This window comes from Chelmon rostratus, chromosome 13 (genome assembly GCF_017976325.1).
Source record: "Chelmon rostratus isolate fCheRos1 chromosome 13, fCheRos1.pri, whole genome shotgun sequence".
In the NCBI taxonomy this organism is placed as follows: Eukaryota; Metazoa; Chordata; class Actinopteri; order Chaetodontiformes; family Chaetodontidae; genus Chelmon; species Chelmon rostratus.
Window position 1 is genome coordinate 2,877,027 of NC_055670.1, and position 26,014 is coordinate 2,903,040.

Sequence of the window (26,014 nt, forward strand, 5' to 3'; positions counted from 1 at the left end):
GAGGCATCCTTATGAATCTGGCAGATGCTTCACCTACTTCGAGCAGACAAATATGGGTCAGTGTCATTACAGCAGACTGAGTGCACCATGCCTTGACTCTGAGACGGGGGTGTTTGGGTTCAGATCGCTGCTCTTTTGCTCTTGAGATAAGGAATCCAAATAGGAATGGAGAGATTCCATTTCAACAACAAACATCCTGATGTCTGCTGCTCAGCCCCGTGATCCATCGCAAATCAAGGTAGAAAAAACAGTTTTGCATGCTGGCTTTTGTCTCCTCTAGGCATTTCTTCAGAGTGAGATCAGTCCTGTTCGGTACAGCTTGGGTCTGAAGCCAGCAATCAAGTTTAAGCTGCATTCCCTGCAGACTATTCAGTGGCAGAGGAGAGCATTTTATAACCTGTCGTTGACTAAAGTTTCAGGAAAGAGAAATTTAAGGAAAGGTATAGAGTCTGCAACTGCGGATATGCTTTGGTGATACTTGACCTGGATAAGCTGTTGACACTAATGATACTACGACGGGCTGAAGGGCTGAAACCAACAGATTGGTTCCTCTTGCTAAATGTTTGCAGAGAAAACTCCACCTTAAGAACATCTGAAAGAGACACTGCCTTCGTCTTATGTTTAAGAGTTGTCCATAAGATTTTAAAATACATTGATCGGAATCCAGACTCTATTATGGTAACCATGTCGTAGATTTTTTTTTAATTCCTATTTCTAGACTTGCCAATGTGCTGATCTTCAGTTATACAAAGTGATAGCTTTCCCGTTACCTAAATTGTGGGTTCTGCACAGACTGCATCTGAATCCTACCCTGATCAAAAACTAGAGATCTGCAACCATGACAGATCCGACAATGAACTCACTTAGTTGACACCCAGCTGTTCAGTATGCATAAATTCAGTACCATCAATAACATTTTATTAGCACAAGGGCCTTTAATGTGACAGATCAAATCAAAGTTTATAGATTTACTCTTGTTAGGTCTTAATTGCCATTGCTTGCTGCTTTTAGTGCTGTTCCAACCACACAGATGGTGGTATATCATGGACATGTATGGGTTTGGACAGGACACAGCAACAGTCGACCATCAGCCTGCTGCTGTCACATGGGTCCCAGCTAGTTCAAACTCAGGATGTAGCCTAGCAAATGTTTGGTCTGACCACAAAATGACATCTATCCATTCATTATCTATAACTGCTTATCCATAACTCCTTGTCTGCAGGGTTATGGGGGGGGCTGCAGCCAATCCCAGCTGACCAAAATAATAACAGTTACTGGGGCAGACTGGCTCATGCTCTTTAAAATCACATCCATCTCATTTAAATTAATAGTAAATAACCGCCCTACTTTGTTAGACTGCCCACTCCTGCTAAATGTGACTTCACCTCTGCATATAAAAGAAGCTGGCCTGGTAGAGGGAAGAGTTAGTCACTTTGATGTGCTTTTGCAGAGATGCCAAATTGTTCAAGAGGGAATTTTGATGCATCTGAGAATTGATACTTTTCCCACCTGTTTGAGGATGTAAGCATTCTGACATTCACTCAGCTGAACTTGTGGAAGAAGAATATCCCTACAAAGTCAACAAATAATTATGAATTACACATGTCATTCCTTGCTCTTAGACACTTTTTTTTTGGTATAAAAGAAAAAAAAATATTTTGAAGTGAGCGGCTTCTTAAAACTCCAAAGATGTTCTTTACATCAAATGTCAAGTGTAGTTTGTATGACTATACAGGCTTTTTAGGGCCTGAAAGCTATAAGCTGTGTGTAAGTCTGTGTCTGTCTCAGCAGGTGTGCAGTGGAGGAATGTCAACAGTGGAGTTGTGGGTTGGTCCCATTGCTCTCTTTCACTGACACTTGGTTTCACTCCCAGTGTCGCATGTGTGTCTGATTTGTGAGTACTGACATGTATTTCCAGCAAGCCTTGTGAGTTTGTATTTTGCACTGGAGCATGGGTGGTCTCGAACCCTTTTGTCCTTAAAGTGAGAGTCAAGCAGAGCAAATAAAGCTGCTGTCATGGTAAAAACTGGTTTCCATTTGACAAACTGCATGAGGAGCCAATGGAATGACGTGTGGTTAAGTTGTATATAGCCCCACTGTGTATTGTTTTCATGTTTGAAAAGATAGAGAGCGGATTGGGTCCTCTTGTTGTTCAAAAAGACCAAACCGACTGGTTCGCCTTTCTCTAGATAGACAGTTGTTATGATGGCAGGACTTCATTTTCAAACAGGTCGTTAGCAGCTTGCTGCTTTAGCTAGGTAGTTGTCGAGTGCAAGTAATGGACAATTGAACCCATGAAAATTTAAGCAGCATATTTCCTTGTTTTACGCTTATCATTGAGACTTTAAGGATTCAGCCTGTTAAGTATCACATCCTGTTTGTGATGCTCTTGGTAGCTCAAGCAGCTAAACTGCAGAGGTGTCAGTGATGTTATTAGTTATCCATGTTGCATTGCTTGGGTAACTTTTGCACAGCATTTTACTTTAGTTTGTCATTTTTATATTTCTAAATAGTGTGTCAACATGTTTTGTTTTTGCTGTACTTTATCATTGCGTAAGAAAAACGATTGTTGTGTTGGCATTAAACAACTGTGGCATTGTGGGAGCTGATGTACTGTTGACTCACCTGAACTGCAGTATTTGTTAGTCACAGTTTGAAGCAGCTTGCAACATTGCTGAAAGTTAATATGGCTCATATTTAATTGGCATGTATCACCCAGCAACCCACAGCAGATGGCATGCTGTGGCAGGGCCGGTTAGCCAGGCCTGAGCTGAATCACTCGTGGTCCACAGTCTTAATTACAACATATTTAACACTTAAATAACCATATTTTTTCTCTTTTTGTTTCGCTACAGAAAGAAGCTCTCTGCAGGTAATGACGTCGTTAAATCAAACCCTTCAAAACGCCACCGGGATCGGCTGAATGGGGAGCTGGACCGGCTGACGGGCCTCCTGCCGTTTCCTGAGGAGACTTGCTCTCGTCTGGACAAACTGTCGGTCCTACGCCTCAGTGTGGGATACCTGCGGGTCAAGAGCTATTTCAAAGGTGAGGAGCAGCCTGGGTCAAATACCAGCCAACCGTGCAATTGTATCTCCTTTAATTTTCCACATATAAATGTCAACACTGACTGCAGGACGCGATCCTGGAACACCAGTTTTTAAGGCAAATCCTGATGAGACCATCCATTTCTATGCCCCTACTTTACACAGTGTTATATGAACTTCACACTTCTGTTTAGATTGACACAGGATAACTGTTAATCCAGAAGAATTGCATATTAATGTATTCATGCTTGCCTTTTGTTCTGTTGGGACAGAGGTGTAGTTTTAAAGCTTGTGCATTGTTTCATAGTCTTCTTATATCCCATCATCTTGACAACCAAGGAATTAGGACTAAATGGATTAAAATATGGACTGAAGCCTGGGTAGAGTGAGTCAGGAAGATTTAAAGCTTGATAAATTGGCAAAGCAACATTGAGGAAAGTAGGCCAGTAGTTGCAGTCGTTGGAATAGGAACTGATTTTGGAGTTGAGTGTGTGAACGTACCGGCAGTACATTTGACGGCCAAGACAGGAATGAGAAGCATGTCGGAATCTGGTTATAGGAAACGACACATCCTCAATACTTGTAACCTTACTCCACCCTCTCTGTAAGCAACACCGACTGCAGACACTTTGAAAAAAAATTATGAAACGTCTCCTTCAAGAATAAGTCTTCACTGCAGGCACCCTGGCTTTGAAAAAAACCTCATGAGTTGTGTGTGAGTCAGTCATATGTGAGTCACACATATAATATCTCCACCACCTGCAGATGATAGTTTTCTTTGAGTTAAACAGACATTTTAACCGAGGCGTTGGCAGACAGGCTGCTGAGTAAGTCACCTGGTTGCCTCTGGCTTCACTGAGGTTTTTTGGATTTATGTGTCTTGTCTCTGTTGATTTTTCATATATTTTCTGGGTATTGTTTTGCATTGTTAATGTGATCTTGTAGTTATACTCGACATGTTGCACTAAATCTGTGCTCTCTCCGTCAACAAAAACCCTACTGAATCTCTGATGAATTAGCCAGAAAAATACTAATGAAATTGCTTTGACATTGGCGTTGGTTGACTACTATGCTAGCAAGGATGTTTTTTGTAATCAAAGAATAAAAGAGTCACTGAAGTAGGGGCAAAAATGTGCACAAAATGTATCTCAGCACTATGGTATTATGAGGATTAGCCTAATAAGCACCTGTTATTACACAGCTAGTTTGTACATTGATAGCAATTGCACATTGCAGACTGTAATACCTTTGTTTGCAAAGTTGTTTGCAGTATGAATGGGCATGTTACATGCATCAGAGGAGTTGTGACATTCCAGCGCTCCTTGTTCTCACACCCTTTTGCCTCCTTTTTTTGCTCTGCAGGTGAGATAAGATGAAAATGCTGTACATGTGCCATCATTTCAGATAGCAGTTTCCTTGCATTTTACTATTTTGATTTGTGATAAACTTTCCCCCAGCTTTGATTGCCCTCTTTAATATAATAGATAAATATGTGGACAGCTCTTTTCCAAGGATCTGTCCTAGATGTCTCAGAGGTTGCTTTTACATAACATAATTCCAATGTTTGCAATTATAGCGATCCATGAACGGGTTGTGTTTTGTAGGGCTGTCAAAATTGGCCAAAAATGATGTTTGATCCATTCAAATATCTATTTTTGCACATATGTCCATAAAAGGAAAATCAACGCATTACAAAAAGTCATGTCCTATACTGTGTTGCTGATTTATTTGCTACTCTCAGCTTGACCTACATTTCATTTTCAACCAATGAAAGGGCGCAGAGTTTCCAGTTGGTGCAGTTGGTGTACATATTATTTGATTATGGACCCTATTGTCCCACATTTTTATGTCCAAGTGACTCATGGAGAAAAGAATTTTTTGTTTTCCAGTATTTAGCCAGAGCGCTGCACCCAGCAGCCACAAAACATCCTAAAATGTAATCCATCCGGGCTTTTTGCGCACTGCGTTTTTGCCACTGACGGGCTCACACTGTTATTCTGTCTTAAGTGCCTGACAACATTATGGAAAGGATCCCTACAGAGACAGACCTTTTTATTAAAGAGTAAGATCCTTTCTGTTTAAATGGAAACAGCAGCTATATCGCTCTCGCCAAAGCCACCAGACTCCATTCACAGAAACTGTTATTTTATCATCGTAAAACACACTTCATTCAAACGCTACAGAATCAAAATAATGCTCACCACAACTTTCTTGGTTCGTCTTTTCACTGTTCCATCCATCATTACTCACTCTGGTTTGGTTGAAATAAACTCTTAATTCACTGAATATGGAGAGGATCGAGAGAGAGGGCGGACATCAGAGAAGCAGCGCAGGAAAACAGCGATTAAAGCCAGAATATTTTCACATCTAACTTAGGAATAGTTTTTCAGCAGACATTATGAGCAAAGAGACTTCTGTCAGACTTCAACACATTTTCCTGAAAAAGAAGAAAAAAAAAGAGGAATTACTGGACAAGAGAGTTTTGTGACTCCTGTCTGTCATATGATGCCTTTGCATGACACACAGTGCTGCATTTTTTTTTCCACAATCGAATATTATTTTTCACAATTAAATGCCTGGATTTATTTTACAATTGGAATATATATTAAAGAATATTTGATAAGATAAGATAAGATAAAACTTTATTATGGGTATTACAGCAGCATATTGACAACCCTAGTGTTTTCTCAAGAAGGGATAATAGGATGGGATATGTCTCTCAGGTATCTCATTTGTCATTCATTCAGATAATTGGTTTGGAATTGTTTTCCCTTGTCCCAGGTTCTACATGTTTTTTTTCTACTGTATTGTATGTGGACTGACACCTCATGTGGAATATCAGTGGAGTCATGTCAAACTGCACCAGGGGCCAGAAGTTAAAATGATGCTTAAACACTGAATCTATGAACATGCCATTTGCCACACATGAACTGGCATTGACAATTGAGGAGCATGCAGTGAGAATGTGTGAACATCTCACATACTTCAGACCATGATGAGAGACTGAATCAAATATCTAATATCACAATTCAGTTGCAGTCAACACCCTTAGCATTGAAATTATTCCAGTGTAAAAGAGAACAGTGTTTTTAATTTTTTAGAGTCCTTTACCATTCACAGATACTGCCCAGCATATTAAAGTCCCATACAATGCTCTTGTCAAAGGTCAACCTTGCTCAAAGTGACATTTGCCCACACAAACGTCCACAGAGAAAGAAAAATAAAACTTTTTCTCTGCAGCACTGGGTCGGTCAGCTAGCTGTGTTTCCAATATTAGGCTGCCTTTTCAAAATTACCCCCACCCAAAAATATTGGGTATAAAGAAAACTTGCAATATGAATTTTGAACTCTAATCATTCAGACAGTCATAGAGATTTAGATGGGCTTCCTGTTTGTGCAGCGTTATACGTTGCAGATATCTTCCTGCAGTTACTCTGTGTTTGTGCCACTGCTCGTCTCACTGACAATCCGTTACTCTTTCCTGCTACTACTGCTCAGTTCATTTGATATCAGCAGTGATCAGGCACACTGACGGAAAGACAATCAGTGCCCTGTAAGAGTGGAAGGCAGGCTCAGAATCACATGTCACATCACACTGCCCATGTGCAGCCCATCACCCCATCAAGACTGCTGCTTTGTCATTTGTATGTGCGCTCACTGTAGGCTGTTTTACAAGTTCATTTCATTTTCCTGTCTCAGATTTTAGTAAGAGGTAATATTGGATCGTAAGTTATTACGGAAACGTCTCCATTGAATGATCTGTAACTCATTGATTTGTGCAGATACACATAAAATGATGCAGTTATGGCTCTGAGTCAGACAGCATTACTTTGGATAGAATGAGTTGCTTACAGGATTGAGTGCTTGAGTGTGTAAGTTATTTACTGAGGATGCCCCCCCCACTTCAAGATATTTGTTATTTTCTGAGAGAAACACACCACTCAGTCACTAGCACTAGCAGGCTGCTCGCTGTGTGTTCACAGGCCCTTTCATGACTCTGATATCTGAGTTACTATGAGCATCATCACAATAACATATTCAGAATGTGGGCTGCACCTTACTCACATTACTGCCTGACAGATTTTACACATGGGTCAGTTTATGAGCCGTCAGGAGTGCTACACAGCCTTTGAAAACATTGGTATGATGCCTTCTGTGGCTCTGGAGTTTGTCAAGTCTAATTAGATAATCTCGGCTTTAACATACTATTCACTTCGTAACTGCGAACTTGGAGTTACAAAGATGTTGACATTTTCCTGGCAGGGAACATAAGCCATCAGTGACATTTTGAGAAATTTATGATCCAGATTTTTGAATCCTGACTCACACTAGCCAGTAAAAAAGTCCAGCTTTCATTTTCACTATTCATCATCTGATCTTCTACATGACACTCTGACATAGGTTGGAAGTTATTATTGGAGATGTAATCTTTATTCACTGATAAATTGTAGCTAACTAAACTGCAAACTTCTCTACTAACAGTAACAGATTAACTCCTGATAGTTGTCTGTTGCATTGCTGTGAGTGTGACATCTGATCCACTTAGTGGACAGTACGTAGTGTCGGCCATGCCAACTTACTTCTTGTGTACTATGACACTTAACGCCACCAAGTGTGTTGGAAAGCCTCACTGAAAGGGACTTGTACTGATGACATGGCTGTTGTTCATTTTTAATGTTGGTAGGATATCACAGCTTTGTTTTTTCTAATTTCAGTGAAGTAATCAAGCAGCTTTGATCTCACCTTTAGTAAGACAAGTGTCTGTTTATCCAACCAAGGTGTTGAGTTTTGTCACACTTGGCCAGAGTTTGTGCAAAAGTCATGCTTATTGTAATATTATTGTGATATCGTTTCACCTAGTTTTAGCTTTTAATAGAAGAAGCATTATCAGATTATGTATTGAGGCTTTCAAGAACATAGTAATCATACAGTTAACAGGTTAAATTAATATAGATTGTGGAAGAAGCCTGAACACCACAGGACTAGTGTTTGCTGTGGTTCATAATTACAGTGATCATTAACCAGTTGCACATAGGCAGATAATGTGCATGCACATTATCTGTTCAGTAGAAAGGTCATTTGTAATGATATTATGATATGATATATGATGATATTAGTCCTGTCTAAAGGCAGCTGCAGAATGATTAATGGGAGCTCTATTAGCATTTTGGCCACAAACTGCTAGAGCCACTCAGTATGGAGAACCATTTCAGCAAGCAGTCATCCAAAGAGTGAAATCTGGGTAGGCAGTCAGATGAATGTGGCATGTGGTGTGGAAAATATTGATCTTTTAACTTCATGTTGCCTTTGGTCGGTGTAGCTGGTACAGGTGGTCAGATGCAGATATGTGCCATGATGTAGTTTTGACATGCCATTTGTTCCATAGAAGAATGAATCAGTGCAATGAATGAATGAATGATGTTACAGAGGCAGGATGAAATGATGAGGAAACCTTGGAGGAATGTTCGAGAATGCTCTAACTTAATGTCTGTTGTAAAAAAAGGTACACTTTCACAGACACGATGGACTGAGTCATTGTCTAATAGCTGCCATTATCAAAAAAGCCAGTGGTGGGGGATGTTACATAGATGCAAAGTTTTGATGGATTTACAGAGTGTGTTTGAAGACACACATGTAATTCCAAGTCAACAGACAGTCCACCCAAAACAAGCTTTTGTGAGAAAGTGAAGAGAGCAGACACACACACTTATAAATACACACATGGCGGCAGCTGTACAGTATGATAAGCTGTAAACTTCCAGCTAAAACCCCAGTTTCAGTCGTATCAAGTTGGACAAGATGAATTTGCACAATGTTTAGACAGATGACGGCTGTATAAAGCAATGAATTTTCAAACACAGAGGCTTTGCTGTATGTCTGGGGTTATCCCAGCCACAACATAGGCCAGGGATGTGTCTTCAAGTGTGGACATGCCGAGAGTTTAAGATAAGGATCCCGTAAATCATTAGGAAAAGAAAGGGCTTTGAAAAAAAGAGCAAACATAAGCAATTTCAGGGGAATGGGTGAGATTTAAAGACCTGATAATAAGCTATTTATGGCTGCCTTGAAATGAGCAAGCAGGACGGTTGGCTCATAGCGTGACTTTATGAGGCATTACTGGATTTTTTTGAAAGGCTTGTGGCTCACTGCTGCTGACATATTTGTGTGACGCTGTTCGAAACTTGAGAAAAATGTGGACTCGCTTTCCAAGCTCATTGAAAACATCCAGGGCCTGTTAGTAATCATAGCTGATGTGGTAACACCATAACATGTGCAATAATTTGATATAATTTGGTATTCGGGATATCTGAATGTATGCACAAACCCATACTCATGGCACAAATGTAACAGGGGGAATAAAGAGGTAAGAACAAGCATTTGCAGCTTGGAGGGGAAGGGATCTGTATGGGGGAGCCCAGTGTTGTTTGTCATTGAGTATAATCCTGATGGGCTCATTATGAGAATATTTTTTGAAAGATGTATGTTTTACTTAGAAGCGCCCTTAAAACTTTAGCATAATTCACCTGTTAGCTCGGCATCATAACACTGTCAGGAGGAGAGGACTTCTTACTGGAGCAACAGAAGTTGCCGGTTGGCTCTTGATTCCTGACTCTTCTTTCAGTATATCGTGAGAATGCAAGAAACCGCTGGGAGAATTAATCATGTTTTCATTTTTTTTCCAATTTCCATTCTCTGTAAGGTTTGTCTCTCCAGCTTTAAACCACAGCGCTACATCTCCCTTCATCCCCCTGTTAGCCAGAGCCGAACTCGCCCACCAAGGCTTTCTGTGACATTTAGAGTCTTCCAGAAATGCTGTTGTTTGTTTATGTGCCGAACCAAAATCAGCTGTCATCCCGCTCAAAGTTTGGTTGGAGATCAGAAACAAAGAATTTGTATTATTACACTCATTTAAGGACTATGATTTAAATCTGTCATGGTTCAGAAGGAATTTGAAAATGTAAACAGTGATTTTTATCCAGGAAAGTAAATTAGCTTTTACTTCTGATTAGATTTCCACTTATTTCCAGACTTCAAACATTTGTATTCATCTTCATCCAACAACAGCTTCAGCAAACAAGTGCGCAGTATCTGATGTTACCAGGGCTAAATTTAGACATCTTGTAGGAGGCAAAGTTGATATTTCTGGTTCAAACTGTTGCCCTGCATGATTCCCTCCTTCTGACAGCTTTGACTGACCGCCTGGAGACTCGATAAGAATCATTTTAGCGATAGGCGAGGCAGAAACCTGTGCCAGTCCAAAACTCTTGTTGTTACATTTCAAATCTGATAAAAAGAGCCCAGACAGCCAAAAATGGCTCTGTGTTAATTAAAAAAAAACAGATGCCCCCAGACTCCACTGCCACCAAAACAAACATTGTGTCTTGAATAGCATGTAATCACTGTTTATTTTGATCATCAAAGTCTGCTCGTGGCTTTTGTGTTGCAGCACACAAACCTTTTTAAACCTACAGGGCAGGCTCAAGGCTTTTTGCAGCCCCAAACAAGATGCAATAACAAACACAGCAACAATTAACCATAATTGCTAAAAAATAAAGAATTAATTGCATGAAAAAATGCCTGCTACAACTTAATGTGTTCTACAATGTAATTGTAAATGGAAAATGTACAGAAAAGTAGAATTTTTTAACAAATACTCCCCAGTTTTGTTGTAATATTTAAATGGATCAACTTGCTTCATAAATTGGCACTGTGCAATAGCCCTTCTATATGCATAATAAGCCTTGGTCTGGTTGTGCAAACCTCTGTTTTCCATCCAAAGCTGTTCTTTCCTAGACATGCCTACATCACACTCTTGTCTGATCCTGAAAGAACTGAAGCTGTTTCCTTCCCCTAAAGTCATGGAAGTAAATGGGGACATTAATCAAAAGGCTAATGGCAGGTTGAACCTATGGACTGAGTGACCCAGTTCATTGGCTGTTTTTTTTTGCTGCAAGCACTGCCCCCTTCCTGTACATCTGCGTGAGAACAGAGATCTCTGTACAGGATCTACTGGAACTAAATGTTTTCAAATCAAGATAATATTCCCCTATGCATTGCTGGCATGCTTTATACTCTCTGAATCTGGAAGACTTCCAACCCGTGACAGCGTTTCCTGTTTCTCTCCTTAATTTCAGCTTGTCCCAGCTCCATACCACATGCTTTATACTACTTAATAATACTTTAAAATAGACGCAGTGTACATACACATTGTTTTAGTGCTTTTTTTACTGCGTTATTTTCAGTTTTGCTTCATTTTTCTTTTTCATTTCAATGGTCATTTGCCATATCGAACACTGCCCAAAATAAGACGGCTCTCTGCAACTATTCTCTGTGTCACCTTGTTTTTCTTTACTCTAACTTGTTTCCGTGAATAGACTGGATTGCATGTGGAAAGACTCCGCCCCTCATACTTCTGTGGATTTCACTTAATTACCCCATGATGAAAAGACGTCAAATCCTTTAAATGCTACCTCATTCCCTGAGTGACAGGGATAATGCCTGGAGTGAATCTTCCATCAGAAGCATGCTCTGCATTGAACCAGTCCTATAATGGCCTAGTTTCTGAAACAGGAAGCTACAGTTTGATGCTGGAAAGTGGCCTCTCTTGGTGTCAAATTACACCGTGGCTTAAAAAAGAGTATTGAAAGAAGCTTTTAGGGCTGCTGCAAAATGTTTTGCTTGAGATGTCGTCTCTACTGTTGGGTTTGTTATGTGGGCTGTTTTAGCCAACAGTTAAGAGATACAAATTGCAATTCTTTCTTTTGCTCTTTGTTTTATAGTAATCAGATGCCAAAGGCAAACTTTATCTGTCTGGGAGTGGCTCTGGCTTGGTCTTGCAAACAAACAGAATTAACGTATGGATGGAAAGCTGCAGTAACGGCTCCTTCTGGTTTGGTCAGGGCAGCTGAGGTTCTTCTCCAGTGGAACTGGTGTGAATCTTATTTGTTTGACACCCCATATGAGCTGGCAGGTGAAATGCAACTGACTACATGTAATCAGCACATGGCAGGAGAAATCATTTCATCATCAACAACACTGAGTATTCATACTGAACCGATTCTACTGAATCACCATTGTAGTCATTGACTGAATCAGTGGCTTTTAGCAGTGGAGCTCCCCTCACTGGTGACTGAGAACATCATCATCAGCTCATCTGCGACTCATAGTATGTGACTTTCTCATTAATAGCTTATTACAGTGGTTGTCACTGCCTGCCAAAGCTTCCCCTTTGCCCAAACAATAATAATAATCTTAATAATCATCATAATAAATGATTCGTTTTCCAGCCACTGGCACCAAACCAAAAAGTCTATAATTCATAGTTCACCCTACAGAAACTGATTATTGCCCAGCTCTTTCCTCCCTGCTCGTAGACACACCATCAAGCTGCTCGACTCCCAGGCTGACTATTCCTCCACAACGTGAACTCTACTATACTACTACAGCAGTATAATTAATTTATCCATCTCGGCTGCATAAATATTCTCCTGTAAATCTCCCATATTTTTAACCTTCCTAGAAAAAACAAAGAAAGCGCTGGCTTATAATGGCCTATTTGATGTGTTTGCTACATTTCCCTCCAGTACAGCAGGTGGCATTATATTGAACACTAGCTGTAACATATAGTGATGAGAAGTCACTAAAAAAGGCTAAGTTTGTGCAAGTATTTCACCAAATGGGAGGAGGCTTACCGTCAGACATGCTTTTTGTGAAATATGCCACATGGATTTTAATGTATCACACAGAGGGAAAGGCGACGTGAGCCAGCATGACAAATTTGCCCAGTATAAACATGCCCAAGAGGCGCAGAGGCATGCTCTGCCAATGACTGTATCCTCTCTCTGCCATCCATTTTTGTAATCACACTCTCTTGCCAATTGTCTCTCTTGCCAGGAGCCTCTGTCAAAATCACAACTGAAGCATAATGTGTACGAAAATAAACGTAGTGCATTATTTATGTGATTTCATTTACTGTATCTAATGCAGGGATGTTCACAGCATTTCACTTTCAACCAGGTGTCTGATTCTGACCACCTACACTGTCACTGACTTAATGTAGGAACTAGTTAACCCAAACCTTGTTGCTCAGATATTTCAACAGAAGTTGTTGCCTAGTGGTGATTTTAGGGTTCACTGAGTGCACTCTTATCTAGATATAAGGGCTATGTGGACAGTGGTAAGGGTGGTTCGACAGCCCAGAGAGTGGTGCCAGAAATCCCAGTGTTGACAGGTACGGTAATGGACAGTGTTTGGCATTTTTACTTAATAAATGACTTACAACAGTTAATGTATCATCCATATTATATTGATTGATCTACCAATCAGTTAATCAACTATAATACATCTAGCTAGTGTTGCGGTGACAATACGCAGACCTGTAAATCCTTTCAACAGCAAGAGTAGCTCAATAAATAAGAATACATCTGCCCTTGGTGCCTATCCACACAAAGAAAATTAAAATAGTGCTACAGTATTTTGGTCCCATGTGAACTATCCTGCTCTCTGACGGTGCCATGTGTGTTTGATGTTAGTGGGAACCTGTATTTTTCTTCCTTCGCTGCATCCCATAAACTTGAAACATAAATGTCTTTCAAACCTCTTGTCAAGCTCTGGCCAAGTGTCATCAAACATGTTTCTCCTGTTGTGTACTGACAACTGTAAGTGGTCACGAGCAACTCTGCAGCGCCATAAACTGTTGGCGCTGTTAGCAGCAGGAAGAGATGGCGAGGTAGAAGATGATGCAGAGTTCACCCCTGAGGAAGAAATCTAGTATAAAAGCAAACAGATGGCCACAAAGACATCCTATTACACATGCAGACAGTGAAGAGAGGGATGTGGTGGGTTGTCCAGATTTGGGCTTGAAGTGGCATGGTCTGTGTTTACCTCTGTATGTTTGGCTGAGGCAGCAAGAGTTAATCGTGCATGTTTGATTTTAATTTGTCTTATGGTTTGTTTGTGATGACTGCTACCGATTTCTATCCTGTACTGACTGCACATGTAACTCACATTTTATGCCAGTAGTGGTTGTTTGCGTGGATTGCATTGTGTGTCTGGCCTGCAGCTTTGTGTGGTGTAGATGTGTGATTGTAAGGCTGTGCAGGTCTGGCTATTTGTATAAACACTGTCTGAGTTCTAGCTGAGCGGTGGGGAGTGTGTACGTATGTGTCTGCGTTTGAGGGGGAGTGTGCAGGTGCCCCTTCCCTCCTTAAGAGAAGTTGCGTGACAGGACTGGATGGACGGGTTGGGAGAGGCCATATCCTGGGATTTTCCTGTAGTGGTCGTCAAGATAAGGGAAGCGCTCTTGTTGACTATTGCTTACCAAAACCCCCCAGAGGCAGATGCAAGAGGACAGTGTGTGTTTGTGTGTGTTATTTTTGTGTACGTGTTATGTGTGTGCGGATATGCAGGCTACCAGATCAGTTGTCCTCTGGGGGGGGACCAACAATTGAAGCTTTGCTTTTTTCTGCTGCACTCGTGATCTAACATTTAGATACATACAACAGGCTTGTAGCGTGTTAGCCACAGCTAACATATGCTTTTATTTGCATACTTTTGCATGTTATTCAGGCTTAAAGCTTGCAGCGCAAGCATGTTCAACCATAAACATGGAAATAATTCCCATGTTTACATCTCTTTGAACAATAGCCTAGCTCTTCTGAATTTGAGAAGCAATCTAAACCTGCCATGACAAATAATGAGAGTGAGATACACAGCACTGGCAGGAGATGCCAGGTGGAGCCAAAACAAACACTGCAACTGAATAGGTGCTGTACTTGGTGCAGGCTGTCATTCAGTTTGGACATGCCAGGACTGCCTGAGTAGTATTAACAAAGTGATGCAACTTTTGCCTACGCTGGGAGTTTGGTTATCTGTTTGAAACAAGGGTATCTCACATGCCTTTATAAAAATAAAGTCCCTACCCAGGAAATGGTTGTTTAAACAGCTTTTGTTCTCTCTGCAGCTCAAGTGAATGCTAGTGGTGTTCTGTTACTTCAGGTTCTTTAAGTCACAGGACCTCACAAATAGTACAAATGAAGGCAGGGACTCACTAGACAGGTTTGAGTACAGCCTGGTGGACAGGCCTCATAAGTGGCCTAATCATATCAACAGAATCAGAGTGTATATCGCCCCTAGAGAATAAACCTGCTGTGCTTACCTCAGACTTAAACATGCTGAAGCATATAAAATAAGACAAATTCTCAGATGAATAATTATCTTAGTTCTAAATTAATAATCAGGCAAGCTACACAATGTACTGTACATGTGTATTAAAGAGACTACAGAAATCATATTTCTTAAGGCAAGATACAAGATTTAACGCTACTGTCATGTGACAAGTATATTAAAGAGCCATTATTTATTCCCTTGCTGCATATACAGTACAGTACAGACAGTTTTGAACCCAGAGACCACTTATTCATTGCTGCAGTAGTTTATAATTAAAAAATGCCAAGACATGTAATTTATTTCAGTGAAAATGACAATAAAGCCATATTTCAGACATGATTATATGTCCTAGTACTGTCTGAATGTGATTATGGCTCTCTACTTGTGAGAATCAGTGATGATTAATAAGAGGGAGGCGATAAAACTTTAATTCTAAGTGCATTGCTAATTGTCCAGTAGGGCTGCAAGATGAAGTTATTAAAATCAAGTGAAAGGGAATCTCAATTTTACTATTTGTTACAAGTCTAAGTTAGTTTTTGTACAGCTAGCACCTGGTTTAGCTTTGACCTTGCACATGGAGTCTTTCAAATGAAGTTGTTAAAATGTGGATTTGTATGCAGTCAGTCTCCAGCACTGTTCTGTTGAGGTTTGAAAGGACTTGCCTCCAGTGGTGATGGAGCATTTGCAGGTCTCAGAAATATATGTATCTTGATTAGGAAGATATAACTACATAATAATATATGTATAACTAAAAAAAAAGAATTTTCCTTCTAACACCTACACCAAAGGGATATGATGCCCCCTACCTAAGCCTTTCATCAGCAGAAGTCCTGAGCACACCACAGTCAGTAAATTAGCTAGGAGGACCTTGCTATAAATGCTTAAAACATTAATAGAGTTCGGTGTTACATCTGCTGACCCCTCCTCTGTTTTGTCACCCTCTGTGCAGCGACCATGAAGAACAGTAGCAGCAGTCTGATGTTTCCCAGCATGAACGGGCAGAATGGGAACAACATGAACATTGCAGGCTTCTCTGAGGGGGACCTCCTGCTCCAGGTATGAGACAAGTCAAATGTCTATCTACTGATTGTCATTCGTGCATGCCATGTTTAGGACTTGCTACATTTTTACAGCAAGCATCAAATATTCTTATGCTTAGATATATTATTTCTTAGCATATGTTATCATGCAGGTATAAGATAGTTGAAAATCTGCTTTAAAAAGGATACTGTGTGTTTTTCACTGAAAATATGTGAAACTGAATTTTTTGATATGTCCCACCTCGAGTTGCTTTAGATTTATTTCTAACTCTAACCAACGGTACCACAGCTGTCATAGAGGTAGTGCTGCTTTCTGGTGTCATTGCTGAGGTGTCCTAAGATCGAACTGAGAACTGGCCTCATTAATCCGACTACAGCGTGTTTGGTGTTACACTCTTGTAATAATGTTCAAGTGCCAACCAAAACCACAGAGTGCAGCTATTCAGGTGAAGCTACCTTTAATCCTTTCATGCAGGTGATCCGTGTATGACTGTAAATGCATATTTAATCTATTCATATAGAGCAGTGCTGCTGCTCACAGACAATCCAGTCTGCAACTTAGTTTAGTTCCATGCAAACTTCCAGACCCCAATATTTCACAGAATTGCTTTAGATAAATTGTGCTACATTGCATTTAGTAAAATGAAGTAAGATTCAAATCTCTAACATGCTTGGTCATTGAGCAGGCACACAGACTAAATGACATTTAAATGTGAATAGCTTCTTCAAAACCAAGCAGTGTCACGAAGCAGGTCAGATGGCGTACATTCACCCACGCAGATCGACCTCCAACACAGTATTAGGCTGTATAACTGTGTAAGTCTGAAAGCAGCACTAGAGAGCTCACACAAGGATCTCGGCATAAGCACAAACTCACACACTTAACAGACAACCAGAGCAGGAGATAAAAGCCAGGCACTCTGAAATATTTGTGAATTCACCCTTTAACAGCTTCAGTGAACGTTACTGCTGTGCACTGGAGGAAAAGTCCCATGGCCTAACTAATAACTGAACAGCCTGAGGCTAGCAGGTGCAGACTTTATTTATTTATGCACTAGTCGTGTTGTGTAGAGCTAATCCAGGTCTGTCCATTTAGTAGGACATTATGACAGGCTGCTCGTCTCTGCGCTTCTCACCAAAGCTTGGCCACACTTTGTGGTTCTCAACAAAACCCATGCTTGTCAAGTGCCCCGCACCTTGTTTATCGACTCTCACCTGTCGGGTACATTTCCACACTTTGTTCTGCATTATGATCACAATTGGCAGTGATTATGTTGCACAAAGGGCCATTGAGAAGCAGCAGCTGACATCGTTGTGTATTATAAATACGTAGCAGAATTTACAATTCATTGTTTTCTGCGAAGCATCACTTAGACTGAACATATACGTACAACATAACATTATGTAGTGATTTAAAGTTAAAACATTTAGAATTTGGACAGAATGAGATTTAATCTACGATAAGAGTTATAAAAAATCTAAAAGAAAATATATATTGCCGCAAAGGAACTATGTTGCCATAAAAATATGCTGCCAAATATTTGAGGAGAATTTCAAAATTTTAACAGAAATTGCACGAATTGAAATTGCACATGTTGGGTGGGATAATTCAAGTCCAGTGTTTACTCTAATATATATATGTCACAGTATAAAAAAGTATATATGCATAGGTTGAGGACTTGAAGAGAATGGAAAAGTAATATTGCACAGATTTGATTGCAGGCTGAAGTAAACATAAATCACACATTAGTGCTAAAACAGTCTGAATATGGACCCAGTGCTACATTAAGCAATGCAATGCTGGAGTTGAACACTTTGACAGCTCTTGAAATGTAGGACCTGCCGTAATGACCCCTCTTGCAGAGTGCTATGATAATAATAAAATGCTACCTGCAAGTCAAACCTGTAGTGTTTCTGTGAGGACAGTTAGTGGAAACATATTCTGAGCTGTCCTTGCCACCAGGGGACCCTGCTTCCTGTAAACTGTGCTGAACTGTGCTCTGGAAGCAGCCAACACTACGGCTTTGTGATACAAAAATGAATTGCAGATGAAAATCTTTTAGCATTCACTGTTACACGAGACGCCAGCACCTCCAGAGTCTGCTGCTGCTTCTATGGAAAGTCCCATGAACTATATGCAATAACAATATCAACAGACTTTCATCATTTTAATCATCGTGGTCATTTTCAAAAAGAAGCTGCTACATCAAACCTTTAATTTAAAAATGTTATTTGAATGAAACAAAGTTAAAAAAAACTAAAATGAGGGCCTTGCTTCTTGTTACTTACTTAATTATGTGTTTGGAGCCTTTTTAGCACATGTATCTGTGCCGTGTGATTTTCATGTCATTTACATGCGTGCATACCTCCTCGCTCTGTGTAACATACCTGACATGTGTGCATGTACTTTAAAGCTGCTTTCAGAAACTCACTGACTGTCTGTTCCCTGTGCAGGCGTTGAACGGGTTTGTGATAGTGGTCACGTCAGAGGGAACCGTCTTTTATGTTTCTCCCACAATTGAAGACTACCTGGGCTTTCATCAGGTGAGAAGCTGGTCTTCAAGGCCATCTTAAAGTAATATTAGATATTCTTTTGGTGTCAGACACTCCTTCTTTGACCAATTCAAAGGTTTCTGATAAAGTTTCCTCCTTGAATTCATATTAGTTACAGGCAGTAGAGGCCTATCTAAGACAGATGTGCAGTTGGTTTGGAATGAAAGCTGCAGCTTATGATTCATACCACTTTGATGTGACAATTCAGCTTCCCCTCATGCCCTGTATGGAAGCATGTGCATCACTTCACAACATCAATAGAAGCTTGTTATACCACTGCTGTAGAATGAACCACTCTTGAGCTGCCACTTCATATGGTCGCTATGTTCTAAACAGTCACGGTTTAGACAATAAATGGCTGAATGAATGCTTTGCCTCTATTTCACCACCAACATTTTGATTAGAGGTCGAGCCTTAATTGGTATCCACCTCATGTCTAAATGACTTGAACTGTTGATGAACTGTTGTGTTCTCTCTTCTGCCGACAGTCGGACGTGGTTCATCAGAGTGTGTTTGATCTCATCCATACTGATGACAGGGCCACGTTCAGACAGCAGCTTCACTTTGCTCTAAATCCACCAACTGCTGGCGAGACTGGAGATGGTAAGATCAGTTCAGGCTTTAGCCCTGAGGTTTTAACATGAGGTTTGAGTACGACGTGCGTTTGACATCAGTGGTTCATGGTTCAGTTCGGTGGTTCTGTCTGATCTATGTTCTCAGGCCTGCAGAGTTGTGGTGTTGCAGTGATGTACAATCCCGAGCAGCTTCCCCCAGAGAACTCATCCTTCCTGGAGAGGAACTTTGTGTGTCGCTTCCGCTGCCTCCTGGACAATTCCTCTGGATTTCTGGCTAGTTCAATATTTTAAGTAATATTGTCAAAAAATGGCCAAAATGGAGGGCAATGTGGTGTCATTGCCTTTGCTTGAATATAAAAACTCTCATAGACATCATCTCATGCAGTCTTATGAAATATCTGGAGGCATTTTAATACACGTTTTTTCCTTGTTAAACTGTTTCTATGCAAATCTCCCCCGTAGTTACTCATGTTTTCTCACCTGAACCAGGCTCTGAAGTTCCAGGGGCGACTGAAGTACCTCCATGGCCAGAAGGTATTGAGTGACAACGGGGCTTGTAACCAACCTCAGCTGGCACTGTTCAGCATTGCGGTGCCTGTCCAGCCTTCATCGATTGTGGAGATCAGAGCTAAAATGCTCCTCTTTCAAAGCAAGCACAAGCTGGACTTCACACCCTTGGGCATCGATAGCAGGTATATAATAGTTATTAAAAAAACAGATAAATGATGACACTTAACTATGACTAATTTCATTACCTGTTGTTGGTTAACCGATGTTTATTACAGCGGAACAAACTTTAATGGTTTTTTCTTTGTGTGTCCCTGCAGGGGGAGGGTTATTCTGGGTTATTCAGAGACTGAACTGTGTATGAAAGGCTCTGGCTACCAATTCATCCACGCAGCCGATATGATGTACTGCGCCGACAACCACATCCGCAGTATGTTTGCAATTTGGACATGAGTTCTACATCAACTGTTGATATTATTTGGTATTTGATAGTGATGCAACAACATCAGCATCAGCATCTACAGTTGATTGTCAGTAGAAATGCTTTGTCATAGCCACTAATAGCAGCACTTGTTTTATACGATACAGCATATTTAGATGATAGTTTCCAGTGTGAAAACTTTGACTGTATATGAGGATGGACGAATTGACAGCTCCTCAACAGAGATGCCAAAACATCGCCCCCTGATGGCTGGCTGCAGTATCGGTCATAAACCCCGCCCCTGCAATGTTAGCAGATGGGATATGGGCCAAACTAAATAACATGTAAAAGCGCACGTCAAACAAATGTAAAAATGTAGGTAGTTCTTATCATGCTGCAGCTTGTTCAAGTGTTCATTTTTCTGGTAAGTTTTGTTTTAATTAGTCATAATCGTTTGTTAGATATCTGACGACCAAAACTCAGATCATACTTTGGTCCAGAGCAAATATCAACTGCTGTACAGATTGCCATGAAATTTCATTGTGGCCTCCTTTTGAATTAATAATGAATGATAATCTAACCCCTTGAGCTTTCTGCATAAACAACATGTTGATCAAACATTTGATAGGAGCATTATTTAGAAATTTGGTGTTTCTGTTGGTCAGAGGATGAACTTTTTTGATTTATAATGACCCGGTAGCTTCTTTTATAACGCTATCCTCACGGAAAACATTTCATTTTTATTTCTGCTTCTGCTAAAACTGTTAGAACAGTACATGCAGGTATAAGGTGACTGAACCATTTTTAAGAATAGTAAACTGATAACCTCTCATTGTACTTTGTTTTTGTCTTCATATCAAAGTGATTAAAACAGGAGAGAGCGGTCTGACTGTTTTCCGGCTCCTGAGTAAGTCAGGCGGCTGGGTGTGGGTGAAGGCCAATGCCAAGCTGATCTTCAAAGGAGGAAGACCTGAATTCATCATTGCATATCAGAGAGCTTTAGTGTGAGTGTTTGATCCTGTAATAACTTCACTGTCAGTGGATCTGTTGCTTGCTAAAATTGTGAAATTAGATAGCAATGGCACAAAATAACAACTCAACAATGTTTCTTAGCTTAATCGGACGGAATTTTACGTCAGTAATGTGACGTTTCCTATTTGGCCTGTTTCAGCAATGCCGAGGGTGAAGAATATCTACTTCAGAGGAGGCTGCAGCTTCCTTTCAGCTTCACCACAGGAGAGGCTGTCCTGTACGACACCGGCCCCACGGTGGATGTCGCACAGTTTCAGTTCAATAAAGTGTTTCGCAACAATGACATGGTCACGGATGTGACCCCCGGCTCTCTGTTGGACTCCTTCCTGAGACAGGACGAAACAGTCTACACTCAGACAATTGAAGCCCCCTTACCTGTGGATCAGGTGTTCATGGACAGCCGGGCCCTGGTCACCATTCCCGGTGAAAGTGGGGCCACAGCCACAACAGGTGACGTTGCTGTAGTGAAAGACAATGCCAAGCAGTCAGTGATGACTGTGATCGACAACCTGGAAAAAATGGCTCAAAATGGTGACCTCTGCTCGGTGCTGCAGAATCTTGACGTCGCTGATGCGGAGCTGATGGAGTGGGAAAACACCCTCAAGAGATTCAGTCAGGACGAGACTCAGCAGAACAGTGTCAGTTCTGAGCTGGACAGCATCCTCACGAATGACTTATTTGACTACATCGATACAGTTTTGTTCAAGGAGAAGGGAGAAGATTGTCTTAGTGAAAGCCGGCTGCCTCCCAGCTGTCTCACAGCAGTCAACAACAATCAGCAGGACCCCTTCACTCAGGCTGCCCAGCTCTCAGCCACTGGACTCTGTGATCCACAGCTGTTTCAGACAGTGAGCCCTGATCATACCTACTCTCCGATGAATGGTATCCACTCTCACAAGCAGGAGTGTACTCAGATATTTAGCAGCACCCAGAAAGTCTCCCATCATGGTCCCCTGACTCCAGCTGAGGGTAACCTGCCTCATCTTAAACATCTGCAGCTCCAGGACATTTTCAGCCCTTCTATAGAGATCCCACTGCTCACTGTCCCTGACGCCTCAGCTGATGATGCCTCAGCCCTTTTCCAGTCTTGTGAGCAGGCATCTATCACCAACATGGTTTGCCATCAGGGGATTTCTGGACAGACACAGTCTAAGCAACTTCTGCTGTGTCCTCAAAACAAGTTGCAAGCTCCTGCAATGGCAGCAAATGGACAGTTGCTGCAGAACTCTGCTAAACAACCAAACAATGTAGCTCCTGGCGTAATGGACATTTTGCCACCCCTGATTCCTTGCAATGACTTAAATTCCTCTAACACACCTAATATTACCATTCCTTTTGCGGCAGCACGTCTGCAAGGAAGCCCCCCTCTGGAAACACACAACCACCAGGTTCAGCAGTGGCCGCAGAGCCAGCAGCAGACGCTGCCCCATGCTGGCATCATGCAGAATGGACATGAGCTGATGCCAGCATGCTACAGCCAAACTTCAGAAAGCCAAACATTCCCACGTGCTGGCCCTTGGCCAAGTAGTGTCCCTGGACTGAACCACGCTCAGCAGGGAGGGCTGGCATGTGGCCAGGCAGCTACTCACAGCAGCTGCATGTTCAACCAGCACTTTTCCTCCAGTCCAGTAGGAGGCAACGCCCTGGCTTTCCCAGGGTCTTTGGGCCGGAGGGGGGCTGACATGTCTCTGGATCAGAGTCCTCCTCAAGGTTCCTGCTACTTCCAGTGGAGCCACAGCGAGCCTGTGGTGGGCACATCAGCCATCAACCAGGAGAACGCCACCACCAGCCCTCTGACAGCTCCGCTCAGCATGTCCTCCACAGAGCTAACATTCAACTTTCAGCACTACCTGGAATGCCACAGACAGACACAAGTAATCATGTCCCACTGCACAATACTACTAATTATTTCAGCACTAATTTAATGTGATAAAGAAAACACAAAAACCAAAATTTGACTTCGACATCAGTTATTAGCAATTTGCATTTAAAAAAAAATATTTTCCTTGCATTTTACTTCTAGCATTAAATTGTAAGGCTCAATTCTCACTTGTTGTTAACAGTTATTTTACCTTTTCAGTTTTTAATATTTACTGTTTGATTTTCTTTTGCCTGACGTGTTTCCTCTCTGCTCTATCCAGCAGGACCAGAGAGCCTCTGCTGAATGCAGTGGAATATTTGCCGCTCCTGCTCCTGATGTAACCATGAACCTCTCAGAGTAGAAACCAAGCCATGCTGTTATTTCTCTCGCAACAAATCCAGGAGGAGGGCAAAACACCGTAAAGTTTGCCTGTATCAGTGCTTATCCAACATTCTCATACTGTATGTTATGTACTTTGTCTGTACTGTTTAAACGTTGTTGCCTGTCTGTTTTTAGTGAAGATACATAATAATGAAGTATAAAGCCACAAGTGCATTTACCAGGATGGAGCCAGCTAGGAGGATTGGTCAAGTGAATCCAAATAGCCAAAGAAATTATTTTTATAAGGGAAACCAGATGTTGTCACTTCCTTGTTTTCAGCCAGGAACAATAATTTATTTTCCAAGTCTAAATAACTAGAAATAAATTTAAGTGTAAATCACATTAAAATCACTGTTAAAATGAGGAGGAATTTTTTAACATGATCATTCGAAACTTTGATGTTGGAAGAGTGGAGACTTTCTCCAAAAGAATTGTGTAAAGAATCACTAAACCCTCAAACTGATATTATTACAGCTACAATACTATACTCTATTTTTTAAGAAACCCTAAATGTGGTTTATGTATTCACTGTGCTAGTATCTGTTTAACCACGAGGGCTGCTTTGGCTCACTGAAATCTCAGATTTACAGAGTACATCAGCATGTGGCACAGGTTTATCTGTGTGCGGTATAAATGTGCTCTCATGAAGGATGCTTTCCACTTGGGGAAAAAAAAGTTAACATGTCAGGAGTAAGCAGAAGAAATCACAATCAGGAATTTGGTTGACACCAAACTGCCCGTCTGAGGTCAGATTTACTCTGTTAACAGGTTAGGAGCTTCCATTTATTTAGGTCCCGCAGTGGTAAATGCAGTGTGCAATTCATCGAGGATAGCCTGAATCCACGATTAAACAAATGTGATCAGTATATTTGTGATATGCAGACTTCAGTGGAGCCACTCCCTAAATTTGGAGGCAGCAGATGAAATGAACAGCCTCCAACAAGTCTGCTGCAGAATTTACACCTGCTGTAAAACTCCATGACCTTCACTCACAGGTTCAGGTCAATCTGCAGCAGTCCTCACCCAAATACACTCTCCCACAGGATCTTCATAGGAACACCCTAAAATACATATTGCAGTATAAATGTTCTCGTGCCTTCACGCCAAACAGACAGCTGAAGTGTCTCCATATAAATAAATGTGTGCCTTTGTTTATGAAGCATCTTAAAAGAATATTTTCCTCTGTAGCTCTTGTTTTTCTAAGGCAATCCTTTAGAGCTGCACGACTTCAAGGGAAGCCATGTCCACAGGACACGCAGCGTCCTCGCTGTATATTAATAAGGTTTTATCCATGAGCGCATTTCAAGGCTCTGGCGAAATTCTTTAAGTCTATTTTCCTTTACACAAACATCCTTAACAATGGAAACAAGGGAAAACACTTAACTTCAGCTGTGACCAGTCTCTTAAGAGATGGTGAGGTTTCTTTCTTTGATGAACAGAATGAAAGTGTACCAAGCAGAGGTTTCGACATTGAGATGCATTCAGATCATATTTACTCTGCTGTGTCTGTTTCCTGTCTGTGCTCTTCAGTCTAGTTTGGCTGCATTTATCTGATGTTGTAATATTCACACTACAAAAACCGCATTAATGGTCTGGATTAACATGAGCAAGAACAGCATTAACATGGCAGCTTTATCATATTCCTGCTGCACTGTGGGGAGTCACTCAGTATTTTACCTTTCCTTAACAATATATTGTGTATGTTTTTACAAATATCTTTCAGTGCAGTGCTTACAAAAGGAAAAAACGACCATCTTAATTGAAATCTTAAAGAAAAATAGCAAAACATTTTAGGGCACAGATTAATACGTGTCATGGTTGCTCGTTGTTCTTTGTTGTCTTCCCTTTGTCGAGGACCTCGGTGTGAAGCAGACTGTGGAGGCTGAGGACAGCCTGTAACCCACCTTGGATGTTGGACTTTGATACTGACGTGTCATGACTGTAGCCACTATGAAAAAACACCTGGAGCCAAATGTTTTGTTCACCGCGGTGTTAATGTTTTGTGCCTTGACAGTTGCCATATTTCTGATTATTTCTGGTAATCCATTTGTATTTCGCCATGTAATTATCATATCTATATCAACCCATATGTTAAACAAATAACCACCCTTTGTCTAATGCTTTTTCATAAATACATGTGTGCAATGATTAAAACTGTTTGGCTCATTTCTTTATGAATGGATGCTAAACATCAGATGGAACTTATTGGACCCTGGAGGGCCATGTGATGACCGCTGCAGCAGCAGTTCCTGCTCTCAGCAGTGAGTGTGGGACAGCAAAGATTGCTTTAGTCTGTATACTAGTAATTGAACAGTTGTCATCACAGTTACTTATACTGGAATTGAATCACAGTCAGTGATAGACTACAGTCACAAATCATTGATAAACCTAAATGAAAGAGCTTTCCAGCCTCCCTGCCAGATTTCATCTA

At 41.0% G+C, this 26,014-nt stretch overlaps 1 protein-coding gene across 2 annotated transcripts in view; it reads left to right on the top strand.

Annotated features, from left to right (window-relative positions):
• Nucleotides 1–25,728, top strand: part of LOC121615695 (aryl hydrocarbon receptor-like) — a 29,850-nt gene extending 4,122 nt beyond the window's left edge. The window contains exons 2-11 of one of the 2 annotated variants that reach the window (XM_041950042.1): nucleotides 2,856–3,046; nucleotides 16,163–16,269; nucleotides 18,708–18,797; nucleotides 19,295–19,409; nucleotides 19,527–19,654; nucleotides 19,871–20,073; nucleotides 20,209–20,318; nucleotides 21,172–21,313; nucleotides 21,481–23,215; nucleotides 23,483–25,728. In XM_041950042.1, the coding sequence (XP_041805976.1) occupies nucleotides 2,856–3,046; nucleotides 16,163–16,269; nucleotides 18,708–18,797; nucleotides 19,295–19,409; nucleotides 19,527–19,654; nucleotides 19,871–20,073; nucleotides 20,209–20,318; nucleotides 21,172–21,313; nucleotides 21,481–23,215; nucleotides 23,483–23,563 (2,902 nt within the window). In that variant the 3' untranslated portion in view covers nucleotides 23,564–25,728. The remainder of the gene's footprint in view (nucleotides 1–2,855; nucleotides 3,047–16,162; nucleotides 16,270–18,707; nucleotides 18,798–19,294; nucleotides 19,410–19,526; nucleotides 19,655–19,870; nucleotides 20,074–20,208; nucleotides 20,319–21,171; nucleotides 21,314–21,480; nucleotides 23,216–23,482) is intronic. The other variant, XM_041950044.1, reaches the window with a different exon arrangement.
• Nucleotides 25,729–26,014: the final 286 nt, after the last annotated feature.